The 16,594-nt window shown below is 33.2% G+C and overlaps 2 protein-coding genes across 4 annotated transcripts; both read right to left on the bottom strand.

Moving 5' to 3' along the window:
• Positions 1–702: 702 nt before the first annotated feature.
• LOC114190572 (polypyrimidine tract-binding protein homolog 3-like) lies at positions 703–9,619 on the bottom strand. Of its 3 annotated transcripts, none has more exons than XM_028079515.1 (15): positions 9,426–9,619; positions 8,794–8,861; positions 7,693–7,764; positions 7,516–7,592; positions 7,286–7,364; positions 6,854–7,016; positions 3,727–3,791; positions 3,585–3,634; positions 3,422–3,463; positions 3,269–3,320; positions 3,104–3,164; positions 2,991–3,004; positions 2,396–2,503; positions 2,175–2,318; positions 703–1,547 (listed from the first exon to the last, which is right to left on the bottom strand). In XM_028079515.1, exons 2-15 carry the CDS (start codon positions 8,848–8,850, stop codon positions 1,158–1,160), a joined length of 1,374 nt encoding a protein of 457 aa, XP_027935316.1. In that variant the 5' UTR covers positions 8,851–8,861; positions 9,426–9,619; the 3' UTR covers positions 703–1,157. The 3 variants fall into 3 exon arrangements, with proteins under 3 accessions (XP_027935316.1, XP_027935317.1, XP_027935318.1); XM_028079516.1 differs by having other exon boundaries at positions 3,104–3,161; positions 6,854–6,977; positions 9,426–9,617; XM_028079517.1 differs by lacking the exons at positions 7,693–7,764; positions 8,794–8,861; positions 9,426–9,619 and having other exon boundaries at positions 6,854–7,008; positions 7,516–7,598.
• Positions 9,620–10,881: 1,262 nt separating this feature from the next.
• LOC114191654 (60S ribosomal protein L3-like) lies at positions 10,882–13,860 on the bottom strand. The gene is made up of 6 exons (XM_028080962.1): positions 13,769–13,860; positions 13,414–13,499; positions 12,986–13,096; positions 12,288–12,592; positions 11,467–11,876; positions 10,882–11,371 (listed from the first exon to the last, which is right to left on the bottom strand). Exons 2-6 carry the CDS (start codon positions 13,496–13,498, stop codon positions 11,113–11,115), a joined length of 1,170 nt encoding a protein of 389 aa, XP_027936763.1. The 5' UTR covers position 13,499; positions 13,769–13,860; the 3' UTR covers positions 10,882–11,112.
• Positions 13,861–16,594: the final 2,734 nt, after the last annotated feature.

Below are 16,594 nucleotides of genomic sequence, written 5' to 3' on the forward strand. Positions count from 1 at the left end.
TGGCCTTTGACGATTTCTCTGAAATAGTCATGTCAATTTATTTTCTTCTCAAATAACATTTCCGGGTTATGGTTGGATAAGCACAATTAAAATGATTGTTAATCAGCAATTCTACAATCCTTTACTAATCAATATGCATCGAATCATTGACAAAGTTGGTGATTCATAGACGTACAAATTTTAAACATTGTGTTGTTGAGACGAGCAATTTTTTTTTTCCTTTTTTCTTTCAATGAAATATATTGTAACATGAATTTGTTTTTTCCCTTTCTTTTGTCATTGCAGTGTTGGTACAGCTACAAGTACTTCGATCTGGGTGTAGTTTTGAAAGTTGTACAATTGAGTTATTTCAATTCTACCAAAGAATTAAACAATGTATTCGTGGCTAGATTTAAATGACTTCCCGCAGCAACTTCACCTGCTTTTCTGTGTTGCGAGCAAGAACTTGTAAGAGAAATGGCCAATGACATTACGTTCTTCTTCTCAACCTTAGGTTTCAATGTTTCATTATCACATTGAGGATAAAACAGCTTGCCGGTCATTGGGAGGAAAGGGGATGAAAAGGGAGGAGAAGGAGGAGAAATAATGAGCATATTCTCAATCCATATGCATGCAAGAAGGAAGATTAAGAGATGAAGAGAGATGGTACAGGAGGAGGGAAATATGTAGCTGCAAACAGGAAGAGTAGAACAATGGGTACATACTTCAAAAACAAACACACAAACTAATTTCTTGCTCAATTGGATTAGAAATTTTTGACATGGATTGAGAATACAACAAAAATGCCTACTTACTAATTAGCCTGAACTACAAACCATATACAACAATGATTTATAAGGAAATAAGGTAGTGAAGCCTCCTCTCGGTTTTCCCCAAGAACCTATTCTCAATCACACAAATGTGCACCTCCCCACTACATTATGTTAGCAACCTAAATAACTAGCACAGATCAAAGGAGATGAGAAGATGAATGAATAGAGGTGAAAAATGGAAGAGTGGATATTATGAGTAAATCAGTTGGAAAACAAGGCGACCATTACAAGATAATGAAGATAACTATGATCTGCATAAAAAACATCCTTCGCAAATTCAGAATCCTTGTCCCTGTTGTGCTCAACAACCGTTGCTCCGGTTGTCCACAACTCCTTAACAAAGACTCATATATTCTGTAACTGCGAAAAGGAGATACGGACAACTGAGCCAGAAAGTGTGCTGGCATTCTTGCACACAAGGGCTTCAGTAGCCTGCTCCTCGTTCTCAAACTGAACCAGAGCCTGTTTTTTCCCACTCATCTCAAAGACTTTGCTGTTCACAACGGTTCCATGCTCCTCTACAAGGCTCACAATCTCCTCCTCAGTGATGTCTTGTGGGAGTGTGGACAAATGGATAATCTTTGTTGGAGAGCAGCAATAACGGTAGTTTTTGGCTGCGTTGCGGTTGAAACGGTTGAGATTTGAACTGATGTATTCACGTGTGTCAGCACCTTGGGTTATGTGTGCATGCTTGGAGAAGTTCACCTCTAACTGTTTCTCAAACAACACGGCTCCCTACATCACAAAGTTGAAAATGTTGACCAGCTTCAAACGAGAAAACAAGGAATATATAATAATTTGCAAGATTATAGACGATCTAACAAGTATTCGGTGTAATATCTTAACGTAAAATTGCTACCAGTTCAATACAGAAAATCATGAATATAGTTCACCATTTTTCAAATTTCTCACCGAATCAACAAAAACCAACACAAGAGCTTGGTAAAACAATTTCATGGACCGTTGCAGGCAACGCCAGTTGACATGGTAGAAAGTTCATAGAGGAAGATATATTTGGAAGTAAATATATATCAACAGAATAACCAAAGAATGATCAATTTTAAGGGGCAACCTAAATATAGACGGATTAAAAACTGACAACTAAAACCGAACCTTAGAAAAAGAAATATGATTTTGCTCTTACCAAACATTCTTCATTTTCTTTTAAAACTCTACAAAATCACTAATCAAACTTGCAACGAGTTGTCAAATATAGACATTGAAATTGTAGATAAAAAAATATTCAAATAATACATACGATGATATATCACCGAGAATAACAATAACCCATTGCTTGAGTAAGAGGCATGACAAAAATCTAGTATCATAATATATGAACAGCAAGGTATGAACTAAACACACCTTCAGAAAGTGTACAGCCAATTCAGCTTGAAAACCATCACCCATCTGGATAAGAGCATGATCTGGTTTATTTCGGAGAAGTTTAATTCTCACAATATTCCCATAAATAGAGAACAAGTTGAATAGCTTATCCTCATCAATTCTCTGAAATAAGCAGATTTTAAGACAAATAAGCAAGAAAGGGAGGGAACTTTATAGAAGAAGCTAGACGAAGTTCTTACATCAGAATTAAGATTTGATACAAGCACTGTACACCTGTCATTTGTCCCAGTTATTCCAGGAGGCAAACCTCCCCCGAAGGCAGTTGCAATGGCTGCAGCATTTGCCATCTATAATTGAAAAAACAATAATAAATAAGTAAATTGTTTCTTTTTCAGAAAGAAAGAGAGCATCTTAATTTCACCGATGTTTGTAGCAGTTTTACTAGAAATTAAAGATAAAAACAATGTTTTCACATCATCATGTAATTTTCTTAATCGAAAGAAATATCAGAGTTCAAGAAGCAAAATCCCAACTCACCGACTTCTCCCTATCCCAATTAAAACCCAATTTGAAAAGCAAAATCAATTTAAAAACAAAGCGCTAACCAAGTTGTGAGTAAAAAAAAAAATCCTATAAACCGGTAGGCTATAATCATACAAACTTTGTAGTCCGTACCTTTATATTTTACAAAGGTTGGTAAGAGTTGGAATTAACTGACATTTCTAATGTTACTTTCACAAGATACAAGATGAATTATGATAATTTCATATAATCTATCAACTGCGCAAGAATAGTATCTAATTGGAACTTCAAATTGATCTGAAAATTACCCACCTGTGGAAATCCAACTGGAAGGAGGGAAAAAAGAACAAACATCAGTACATTGAAGAATAACACATTATGACAAATAAAACAAACCAATCAAAGCAGCTTAAAATATTTAGCACCTGCCCTGCCTCCAGAACCTTGAGCAGCATACATATTTCCTGCATCACCATATCCAGGCTGCTTAACAGAAGATAAAGGAAAAAATATATATATTAGAATGGACTTTACAAAGATCAACAGACTTGATTCATAAACACATAAATGAAGAACCAAACAGAAAATACTTGTGAAGGTCTGCCTTTCTGCTCTGTTGGAAGATTTGGGTTTGTGAAGTCTCTGCGAAAGAAGAAATGAAGTCAGCAACAATGTCATAAATAAGATGTCAAGAAGGAGATTATTCAGTGAATAAAAACAGAAACACGAACTGACTGAATCACCTTGAACGGTCATTATTGTAGTTCACTTGTAATTCTTCAAGGCTGCAATTAAAATTAATTAAAAGTCCATGTAAGAAAATAAAGTAAATAAAAAAGCGTAGAGAAAATAAAGTAAAAAAAAATCTATAAACACAACAAAATTACGTGGATAAATTTAACCTACTTTGAGAACTGAATGTCCAGCTGACAGCAACCATCATAAATATTGCGTCCCTAGAAATTTCCAAAAGTTCAACATTCATTCAGAAACAATATTAGAACTAATAAGTCAAGTACAGGCCGAAAGGAACTGTAAAACAAGCAACCTGAAGTGTACTTCTTGCATTAACAGCACTCTGACGTGATTGAAACTGGATGAGAGCCTGAAAGCCTACAAAGTTTGCAAATTCATGAAAACAGAATCAGTAGAACATACACCAACAATACATGCCTAAATGAAATGTAACAGTTTTTTGCTATAAAAAATCTAATAACAATCCTCATATATGATTAGAAGGCAATGGCATGTTCACTATGTTATGTTGGTTTGTCAGCTCCTGTCAGTTTAGGTTTTTACAACTATTAGGTGGCTACCACTAAATAAATCTCAGTTGTACAGTAACAAGATATAAATATTAAGAGCGAGTTTATCTATTATCTATCTTCATATAGTTTGGAATTTTTTGAAGTTGTTAATTGGTCTTTAGATGAATCTTGCATAAAGTGTCTTTTTCACTTTTTGGACTTCACAGGCATGGATTAGATTCATTTTTATATTAGGTAACAATATGTTCAAATTGTTATTTAACTAACTTTTTTATACATAATTTTGAATATATAATCTTGATTGTCAATTCAAATATTCAATATATATATCTATATATATATATATATATATATATATATATATATATATATATATATATATATATATATATATATAGAACAGCATCCTACATCTTGGAATTTACAAGTGTTGCAGTGTTCTTCTACGTGCTTCATAGATAAAAACATTTCTATATAGAAAACATCTCATTAGCACTTATTATTTCTCTCCACCTGTTTTTCCTATCACATTATAGCTATATTTCTCTCTCTAGATGTCCATGGATGACTTTTTATTATTGTATTTTAGACAAACAAGAAAAATGAGAATAGAAGTGTAGGGCACAGTTTGATCTATTGGTTTCTATCATCTCCCTCTTTCTATCCTGTGTTTTGCTCTTATTCCCTCTTGCCCTCTTTTCTTTTTCTTACTCTTTCAAGCAGTATCCTACATTTGAGATATCTAGAGCCTAGTTTTCCTGTCACTAGACCAGAACCCATGGGCATATAAACACAACTACAAAAAATGAAAGAACGCTTCGTTCAAATTTAACAGAGGCTTGAAAAGGTTGATACACTATTAGGCATGGAGGAGGACATTCCAGAACAGCTTTAGCGGCTATTGCCTGAAAAGGATATAATACCTACAAGAAAATCACGTGTTTGCGACAGCATCACACCTTGGTAGAATTTATCATGAATTAGATGCAATTCCCAGTAAACTTCCTTTATCTAAAGAATATCTTGATGCTTATAAGGTTGACCCGGTCTACAGGAAGAATATACTACACTATCTTAGTGTGTTTATTCAAGCCAAGAACCATGAGAAGCTCATAGCTTGGCATGTATGCAACAAATCTCATTACAACAGCAGTATAAGAGGAGAATGTTGACCAAAAACATGAATTAGTTGGCTCCAGGCAATGGGAACGCAGTAGCAAGTAAACAAGATAAGTGGAAGCAGAGTAAGTCAGCAGTTTGGACAGCCTAGAATGGCATTTTTGCCCCTCTAGAATTCTTAAAAAATGTTGGAATCTTAACTTTAAAGAAAGAAACTTAACAGCCCATAATTTTTATTTTTACCACCATAACAAGGTTGCCATTTGGGACATCACTTATCACAAAAGCAAGCAAACATAATTTTTTTCATTTAACATTCATATACAGCAACAACAATTCCTCAACACTTCATGTATCAGATCTTGGAAGGTAATTAGTGATACAGATCTTGTTTTTTAGTGTAATTTTGGGAAGGTCTTGAAAACTTTAGGGAATGAACAGAAACTACCTTCCCCTTACCATTCTATTTGCATTTCAAGACCATTGAGCAATGCTTAGCTTAAAAGAGATGGAGAGATAAAATAATTAAGATTATAATGTATAAGTTAAATGTAACAATACCATCTCTTATAGGTGATTTTAAAAAATTAATGGTATTCAAAAATTTACTTTTCAACTAATTATCATTTAAGATATTCAAATATTAATTTAGTGGTGTTTTCCTCCCCCATGGAATTGACAATTATTTGTAATGCAACTTTCAAAACTCTAACTTTCGGTACCTGCATTTTATAAATACACAAACTTTCAACCATAATACGCCAAACATTCATCCTAAAAAGTTGTATAAAAGAGTTTGGGTATTTACACAATGCAGAGTAAAAAGTGGAAGCATCAAAAGTAAGACAAAAACCAAATGTTGTCACCTTTACAAGGATGAAAAGCATAATTAATTCTAAAATATTTTTTCTACTTTGTTAATAAAACTTCTCAGATTACTTTTTTACAACTATTAAAACCTCACCTGCTATTGAATAAAAAAAGAGAAAAGTTATTTATAGTTTTTTGGTAAGACTTTGCAAGAAACATCAATTTTTTATAAAAAATATAATTTGTATAAGAATACATAAAAAAAAGAAATATTTCTATGAATTTTTAAATAAATTTAAGAAAATAATCATTTTTTTTTGTCAATATTAAGCAAAATTTTTCAGACAAATTTTGCACAAAAATCAGATAGATTTAGTTAGTCAGCAACTGTTAGCTGGGATTATAGTTATTGGATAGCTGCCTATAAATAAAGCATGGCCATTGTATTTTTGACAGACTGGAATGATAATACAGGTGGAGTGAATGGTTCGTTCATTTAATCCCTCTATTTATCCCATCTCTCTCTATGTCCTTTCCTTCCTAGTCTTCTTCCAATCTTTCTGTTTTTTTCTCTTTCCACCTACGTCCTATGTCACATTATGTATTGAAAATTAAGAAGCATTCCACAACACAATGAAAAACAAAAGCCTTTACAAATTCATTAAATTTAAAGAACCCTGTTCTACTATTGTCTCATTTACTTACAAGCAACAACAATGTTTTATCCTCTGACGGAGGTTAGTTACAAGGATCAATAGAAGACACTATTTGGTACTTTCCAATTGAAAATTTCATAAAAATATTTTTCTATTTACATTCAATATATATATATATATATATATATATATATATATTCTAATTTTTGCACAGTTCGAAATAAACTATTATTATTACCTCAATTTAGCTAGTTAATGTCCAGATATAAACAAAGTTGATAGGGAAGGAAAGAAGAGAAAGGGAGAAATCTGAAAATCTGACCAGCTGACTTCTGAAATGTTACAATCTTTTCCACAGATCCATGGGGTGAAAATACTTGAAACAGCACATCCACTGTTATAGGATACAGCATGTGATGAATTGTAACTAAGAGAATTCGGTTTGGCTGTGCATCCAGAGAGTTCCCGACAGCATGACAGCATGACAGCATAGAGAAAGAGAAGAGATAGAGAGAAAGGAGAATAAATAGAGGAAGTACATGATAAAGAGAAAGAGGAAAATACAGAACAAAACAATTCAACACTGATCCCATGAAATGGAACAGTCATACATACAAAGACATCGGGGAGGGGGGCCGAGACTATATCATACAAAAATAAATAAATAATAATTCCAACATGTTTCTTTTAAGAAATAGACAGGATAGAGCATACACTCTTTTAAATAAAAAATATAAACACCAAAAACACCAACCTCATCTCCTCGTCCTTGACTTTGATCCATTGTTGTCAGTTCTTGATGTGAGGAAAACTGAACATAAACATTCCTCCCCCTAGAACAAAACAAAAGCATAATTCTATCTTTATGGTAGTTTTATTATCAAAGGGAATTTACTAATACAAAACCAAAAATCTAATTATCAAACTACAGAAAATGCAATCCTGTACATCCTCAAAAGACAACAATAAACAAGCCATTTGTACCTTATACTTGGCTGGATATTTGCATAAAATTGTAAAGCATTAACTGCAGAAGGAACATCTTGCATTTGGAGAAGAGCCTACGAATATGGCACAGGTTGTACAAAAACTAATGAAATGAAACAACCTTAAGTTTATGCAGAAACTATCAGTCTCATTTAAAGGAATGAAAAACAAAACCTGATTTTTTGCACGCAACATAACAAGCTTAGTTATGACACCAAAAGGCTGAAACAGTTGGAGTAAATCATTCTGCAATCAAAGGAGAGAGGGATTACTAATTCCAGAAATTAAAAACTCTAACTTGTAAAGGAAGCATAATCATTCTCTGATAAGACAATAAACACTGAAGTTCTACAATTATGAATCACAAGTTGACTCCAACTCGCTATGACAAGAAAAGATGTCTTGCAGCTTCTATGATATATCATGTGTGCGTGCATGTGTTTATTAGAGCTTACAAAAATGGTTGCAATCAAAAACTAAAAATCTAAAATGGAAAATGTAGAACCATATTATAAGAAGTTTCAAAAATTAGATATCCTGAGTGAGCCGATTAGATTTCCTTTTCATATTATTATTGTTTTCTAAAACAATTCTCATTATTACCAATCAATTTCTCATACAAATCCAATTCAATTTTGGAAACTAAAGAATGAAACAGTTAGGAGATATTTTTTCATTCTCTATTTTCTTCTTGTTTAACTCTTGTTCTGAACTCTGCTATGCACCTCGCACCACCTTTGATCATTTGTCTAAGCAACCTTGTTTAGTTGCATTTTGGAAATTAAAAAAAGAACTTTCGAAAATAGAAATCAAACACACCCTTGGTTATTGTATTGTTCACATCACATCAAAGTAAAGCCAAAGGTGTGCTTGCTAGGTGAAGAAAGAAATAAGGTGAATGGAAATTTGACAAATAAAATGGATTTTAGGAGATAAGTTTGACAGAATAGAGCATAAATAGCAAGAGAAAAATAGGACGAGCAGTTTTAAACTGCCATGGAAACCGACAGCCGTGCCCTGTTCCCTTTTCATAAAAGCCTTTCGCTGTTCACTTCTATTCCACTGCATATAGTGAAGAACTAAAATTTGAGGTATCCATGCCTCTGTATTTGTCTTCTACCCCATTTTCACTCTACCAAAACGCAATCCAAAACTTATTATATCTCCTTTGTTTCCTCTCCCTCCTCCCTATTTCTCCTCTATTCATTGCTACCCTATTTTCACTCTACAAACCAGTCATGAAAACATGCAACAAGAGAGAGAAAGAAAAAGTACTTCGGATATTTCGTGCCCAACGTTTCGAACGTGAACGACCTTGGAAGGTTCAGTCATTGTAAACTAACCTGCAAATACCAGAAAATACATACGATGATGACGATGTGTTGATGAACCACTTCAACTGTTTCTTTTTTTTTTTCACTTGTTCAGTTTATAAATAGCATAAAAAAACCAGCAGGTCTCTAGTTTGAATCAAGCTAAAAACAAAAGGCAAGGAACAGGAGCAAAAGCACGCAGTTGGCATGCTCCAAAATCCTCACTCTAAAACTGACGAACAAGTACAATAATCCCTAAAAAAAGCTTAAAGGCTTCCACCATTCCGATTTTTCGCAAAACCCAATTGGACTAAATCACGATCGATGACAATAAATTATAATGCAAAGAATCGTGGGGCTTCACAGACGAAGCACCAATCACGAAAGAAAGAGATAAATAAAAAATGAAATTTTTAATCTCGCACTCAATCAAACTGGAAGAAAGTCGCATATCCAAGTGGAGACCTAAATCTACGAACAGTGCAGAAGAAAAGGCAGTGAAGAAAATCTCAAAGAAGGAAAGGATATGTCCAAATTCCAGCCCAGAACCCTAAAGTTGAAGCAAATTGTGACATATCAGCAAAGCAAACACACCGCGCACGTTTCTTTGTTCCGAACAGAGAAGCAGAAAGAGGGGGGAGAGAATTTGCCTGAAAGAGGTGAGAGACAGATAGAGACAGAGGAAGAGGATGAGAGAGAATTAAAGAGGAGTGGCACGCATGAAATCGTGAATCTGTTACTGTTACCCTATGTTATGTTGTGTAATGTAACTCAGTTGCGGCTTTATAGAGAGAACCTTAGATTGAATTTAAGTTGGCATTATAAGTGTGAAGATTTGCATTTGCTCAAAAGTGCTTTTTGGTCTCATTACTAACACTCAATTAACCACTCCACACTTATCCATCTCTTTTTGAGTTGGCATTTCGTGCTTATCTGGCCTAACTAACCTAAATACAATTTGGTCATTTATTTTTCATTTCATATAATGCGAGAGTGATTCATAAATCTATAATAATAACTACCACACTTATTTAACTTGCCAGATAAAAAATTCCACTTATATGTAATTTGAAAAAAGAAAAACACGCGATATTAAACAGTGCTTTAATATTATTATTATGAAAATCATCATTGAAATCTAAAAGTAGTTTTTGTTGACATATATTAAAACTACTTTATTTTAAACTAGATGCATCGGTTTGTATTTTTTTAATTTTCATAAAAATTTAAATTAACATCAATAAAAAATAAATAAATAATTTTTAAAATAGTTATTAAATATAAAATTAAAAAAAATGAAATATGTATAAAAAAATTTAAAATAACTGTATAGACAAAAAAGGAATTTAGAATAACAATTAAAGGTAAAATAACTATATGTGAACACAAAATACACTAATGATAAAAGATTTGATAATTAATAAGTTTATAAAATAAAGATCACTTAAAACCATTTTAAAACATTTATCCAATTTATCCAATTACACACAAATATTAATCTACACAAAGAAAAAAACTTAAAGAATATATCCGTTTAATAGTAACCATCGAGTGTTGAACTATGTATGTGATACATAGATTTACGGTTTCAAATACCATTGCTAGTTTAGTAAGATAACAAACAGGGACATGTGCTACAAGTTGCAATCAACTTATTTTAGTTAGTTACTTAAAAGTTATACAGCGAATGACCTAGTCATCAACGCAAAAATCAAATTACACTATAACCTATAAATAAATCAAACACTATTTCCAAATTGTTATAAAATTTGTAACTCTAATACCTTCCAACATAAACAATCGATATTTTAAAATCAGTAATATAACAACTGCAATCTTATATTACACTACTCACTTAAATAGTAAGGAATTTCGAACCATACAATTTACATTACATGATTCAACTCCATAATGGTTTCCCCACAGCATCACTAAGGATCAGGATGAAATTACCAACTAAATAATTCTTAAAGAACAAACGCGTCGATCAAAATCTGATTAAAAACATTCAGCAAACCATTTAAGTGAATTAAGTTACAGAAAAAAATAATATGCAAACCATTTAAACTGGGACATTATATAAATAAAATCATAAACAAAATTTGAAACGTTTTTAATCGATAAATCTCCCTTGAAACAAAAAGTTTAGCGAAATTAAGAAGGAAAAAACTCGCTACCAATCCATAATGCAAAAAAGGAAATACTACAATGTTTAAAAGGACGATGGAAACCAAATAGAATTCTAGAGGGTAGTTCCCGCATTTCCATCCGATTATCATAATTATGCCTTGAGGCGTCCAAAGAACTTCTGCTTCTCCTGTGTGGTCTGGAAGCGACCGTGTCCGAACTTTGAGGAGGTATCGATAAACTTGAGCTTGATCTCCTCAAGGGCGACACGAGAAGTCTGCTTAAGCAGGGACTGGCGCAATGTAAGAACCCTTTTCTTGGGCCCAACACAGCATCCTTTCACCATGATGAAATCGTCCTTCACAATACCATAGTGAGGGAAACCACCCATGGGGGTAATGTCTTTCTCAGTCCTACATCCCAAATAATGTAGGGTTAGTTCGACTTTAACAAAATTACAGTATATAATTTAGAGCCGGTAACCCATAAACAAAGACACTACACTCACCTATCGAACTCGGTAAGAGCAGTGTGAGACTCGTCCCCAGCTTTACCAAGCTTATAAACCTTCTTGTTCAACTCAGTCCTGTGGTGGTATCCATTCTGACCAGCCCTGGCAACAGTGAATGAAACTCTGGCAGGATGCCAGGCACCAATACAAGCCACCTTCCTCAAACCCCTGTGAGTCTTACGGGGAAGACGAGTAACACCCCAACGAGTTACAACACCCTCATAACCCTTACCCTTTGTCACTCCTATGATGTCAATCATCTCATCTTTCTGGAACACAGCATCAATAGGGACCTGTTTCTCAAAGAAACTGTACGCAAAGTCCACCTTCTGTGCAATAGAACCACCGTTAACCTGAATTTCCATGATATGGGCTTTCTTCTGCTTCAAACCTTTCATTTTCCTGATCTGTCAAATTAAAGGCACAAAACTAATATTAGAATAATATTTCAGTGATCTTGAATTTGGAATTTCACAACACAACTCAAAGAAACCAGTATTACAATCTGACATCACTACAAATAATGGCCAACAGACTAATAAGAAGACTCAAAATAGTTGCGAAGGTCACACTCAAACAGCCCAAAATGAAATATTTTAAGCATTTGGGAGTCAGAAATCTCGTGTGGAAAATGCCGCTCATAGCACCAAATTCTATGATGCTGCGTTAGCATACGAATTTCATCATTCTCAATAGACACAAAAAATATACATAAAAATTGGGTAAATGGTTAAAATGATGACAATGCCTAACTTCCATGTATAAAACCACAAACATAAAAAACGAAATAAAGATAATAAAGTAAAGTATGGGATCACCTGGGTGTGAGCCAAAACACGAATCACAGTAGCATACTTCTTTAGTTTCTCCAGCTGAGTCTCAATGTTCTTCTTCCCCTCGTCAGTCTCGTACTGCTTTGAGTACTTGGTGAAAGCCTTCTTCTTGGACTTGCACCAGTTCTTATAGAACCTACGCTTCAGTTCCTCGCTCAAGTGCTGAGCCCAGACGGTGTTCAAGGTTCGAAGACCACGTGGAGTTTTCACATAACCCACGACACCAACAACAACCATTGGAGGGGTCTCAATGATTGTAACAGGCTCACAAGTTTCCTTCTTGTGAAGCTCTGATATAAAAGCGTATACACAATTAAATGAATACAGGTTCCATAATATAAACATCAAACAGAAAGTTAAACGAAAAAAAAAATAAATAAAGCAATACTTTGAACAATAAACACGTATTAGTGAAAGAATGAAATACTATTGGCATTAAAATCAACAAAACCAAAAAAAATTAACATGAAATATAACATTTACTAAATCAGTGAAAACTTAAATTTAAAGAATTGATAATGTAAAGCCGAAAATATAAACTGTTGATTTCAATCTCATTCTCGGTAAAATTATTTTCATACTTTAAACTGGAAAAACCTGACAACAAATCACACCAATGACAGAGATGTAGTCGACAATCTACTAAGTATCCGAATAAAAAAAATGGAGAGGATTGAACTCACTTGATCCTGGCTTCTCGACCTCTCTAACAATGTGAGTCATACCAGCCTTGTAACCCAAGAATGCAGTCAACTTGGGTGACTTGGATGGATCATCCTTAGGGAATGCCTTCACTGCAAAGTTCATGATAATTACAGGATATCAAGACTATGGTTTTGCATAACCAAAAAAAACAGGCACTCTTCCTTAAAAACATAAAAATGTTTTACAATGCAGAAGCTTAAAAATATTATAGAGTAAAACAAAACAACATTGGGAGTTTACAGAAATATTAAAAATTGATGTGGAGGTAATTCAGTATTGGATCTCTTAATCAAAAACAGTATTCAGAATGCAAAAATACATGTAACTACGTGAAATCGACAATTAAATAAAAAAACAAAACACATTTAGAGAGATAATGAATAATAAGAACATAAGAAAAATATACCTTTTCCCCTGTGACGAGAAGCACGCTTCCTGGGGAGAAATCCCAGAGACCCGTGCCTTGGGTGTTCGAACTTCCTGTGAGACATCCTACATAAAGAAAACGCAAATGAAAAAACGTGAGTAATTCATTCAGACGTAAAAGTGAGCATAAAATAGGAGACAACTTGAACACAGAAGGCAAGGGAACAATTGGTTCATGCAACTGCTTCCGGATTCGGAAAAGTACAGACACCACACTGGTTTGAAATGAACATAAATTTTGCTACGAATCGCCGGGAAAGAAATCAAAGAATGCAAATAAGTGAATGGGAAAATGAAGAAAACAAAATGAGTAGAGAGATCGGAGAGAGGAAAACCTGAGACTGCTCCTGCTGCTACGGCGAACAAAGTCCCGGATAGAGATGCACTGAACTAAAACCCTACTTCCTTTTGCAATTTATAGGAGTAGGCCTTATTCATTTATAATCTATGGGCTAGGGTTTGGGCCAATTGAATGGGCTCCCATTTTAAATTCCCGCTGTTCTATAGCCCATCCAGTCCATTGGTATATGTAGTGGTGGTATTTTTAAAAAGTTAAAATATTTTGTAGTGTCTAATTTTATGTATGTAAATAATTTTAAAAATTAGTTATTATTAGTTAATATGATTAACGTGGGAGAAAAAACTTTAAATAATATAACTAACCATTTTTAGAGCATAATTAAAATAACTAATATATTTTTATTGATATAAATAAGATAGTTATATATATTTTGTGTTTACCTTTTTAACCCATAATGTAGTTTTAACATTATATTTTTATTAAAAATAATCATACTTAGATACTTAAGAAAATCTATATATATATATATATATATATATATATATATATATATATATATATATATTAATTTTGGTATTGTATTTTTTTATGATTTTAAAATTAGTTATTTTTCTAACATATAAGATTTTTTATTTAAAGACAAATGTGTTATACTTTTAAGAATTATTAATTATGATATACTAGAGCTATATGTAATATTAAAATATTATTATTATTATTATTATTCTTTTAAATTTTAAATAATATGATGTAAATTTATTCATAATATATTGATATATTTTGGTACCATAAGTGTCTTAATGTATCTATTTATGCCTTATGTTTTTTTCTTGTGTAACAATGATCAAGGAAAAAATTGTTGCGGATTGTACAATTGTTTTGCGAAGGTCCAGTGGGTCATTCAAGGAGTAAGGGAGTCGACAACCATTAAGGATAAAATTATTGTAGGTGGAATCAATTGTCTTGTAATATAGCGTAAATGGGAGTTGTGCCTACACTAATGACTATAACATGTAATTTTTAGTTTAGTGATAAACGCTCAATTCTATCACTTATCTACGCAATCTATTTATTTTTATGTGTTACTTAGTATTTATGGGGTCTATCGTTTTTCTTTTTCAATTGTTTATTAGTTTACTAAATTTTATTTTGGTAAACATGACACTGGCATATAAGAATTACTCTCTATATTAAAATTATTGTTGTGCGTCATTAACTTAGTTATGTAATCCTACAATTCACTCCACATGTCAATATTTAAATATTTTTTTTATTAATATCTATCCTTTTATTCACAATTTTACGATCTTAATTAATGTCTTCGAATTAATTGCCAGAAATGGTTTAACAAATTTGGCATTAAAGTTTGAGTCATCGATGATCTCTATTTAAGCTGGGTTCTTTAAGCTCATGTTGGCCTGGTTTCATTACGTGTATGGGGTAAAAAATATAGCAATAAAATAAAATAAACTTCTACACCGTACAAAGCTAATAATAAAAATGAAAATTTTATAAATTGTAACATACGGCGCGAAAGCTGTAACATCGCAATTTTAGCATCTTAAAATTAATAAAACTAATAAAATAGGATATTTGACCTTAATATTTAAAACAAATAAAAAAATGTATAAAAGTCTTACAAATGATCAGACTATATAAATATATCAATTATACATATCAAACATTTCTAACCCTAAACACAAGCTAACCACTTACAACAACTTCTCATTGAGACCTCCTTCCGACCTAAAAGATGGCTCATCAACCTCCAGTGATGTCTCTGAAACAGCATCCACCACTGCTCCCACCGAATAGGTGATCATCGCAAAAGTAAAACATACAACACAAGACAAAAACACAAAAGAAGGATAAACTAATGACTTTTAAAAATCATATAATATTGATATATCTAACAACTACAAACAAGCATATATTCACACACATATATTTCTAAACTACGACTCAACTAATCCGGATACATGCATTGAGGTCAGATCTAGTCAGTTATGCACTTGTAGTGGCATCTCATACTCTGCAGAGCGACAGATTAAGAGTCAAAACTCTACCACATACAAGGTCAGTAACACCTATGGTCAAGGAAAAACCCTAGGCTAGGACCTCCTGCTCCTCTCACCACATACCCCATTCCTCTCTACTTGAGAATTTGAATGGTTATTAGAGCGTCAGGATAATTGCCAAGACAATCCCTACCTTAATGCATATACTACCACAATCACTGCTAATCCTCCTTGGGTTAGCATTAACCAATCTCAACTCAGTCTCATATAAACAATCTCATATCATATACTCATCATTCATAATAATTACAAAGCTTCTATGATAATTAAAATACCACCCAATTTAACACTCAAAAATAAAAGTTTCAGGTTCTAACTCACTCGCCCAGCTAGTAGCACTTGCCCAGCCACTAGCCCATGCTCGCCCAGCTAGTATCACTTGTCCAGGTCTGGAAGTTCCTGACTTGGAAATTAGCCCAGCGAGTAGCACTAGCTGAACCACTGGCTCATGCTAGCCCAGCGAGTAGCACTCACCCAACGAGTATGCGAATTTGCATAATTCTGCATATCAACGTTTTGCATAATTCTGCATATCAACTTATTCGCCCAACGAGTAGGCTCGCCTAGCGAGTAAGCAATTATGCATAATTCTACATAAACTAATTTAAGCAAAATTATACCTATTCAACCAATCCATACAACTCAAAAACCTTCACCAAAGACTACTCGAGTATCAAACATTAATTCTATCAAAATATCCACACCAATTGCATCCAATTGCACCCTTAGCATACGATTATTCTCAAACACAGATAAAACCTAAGTATTTATTGTTTTTAAAT

The sequence above is a fragment of the Vigna unguiculata genome, chromosome 7 (genome assembly GCF_004118075.2).
Source record: "Vigna unguiculata cultivar IT97K-499-35 chromosome 7, ASM411807v1, whole genome shotgun sequence".
Classification (NCBI taxonomy): Eukaryota; Viridiplantae; Streptophyta; class Magnoliopsida; order Fabales; family Fabaceae; genus Vigna; species Vigna unguiculata.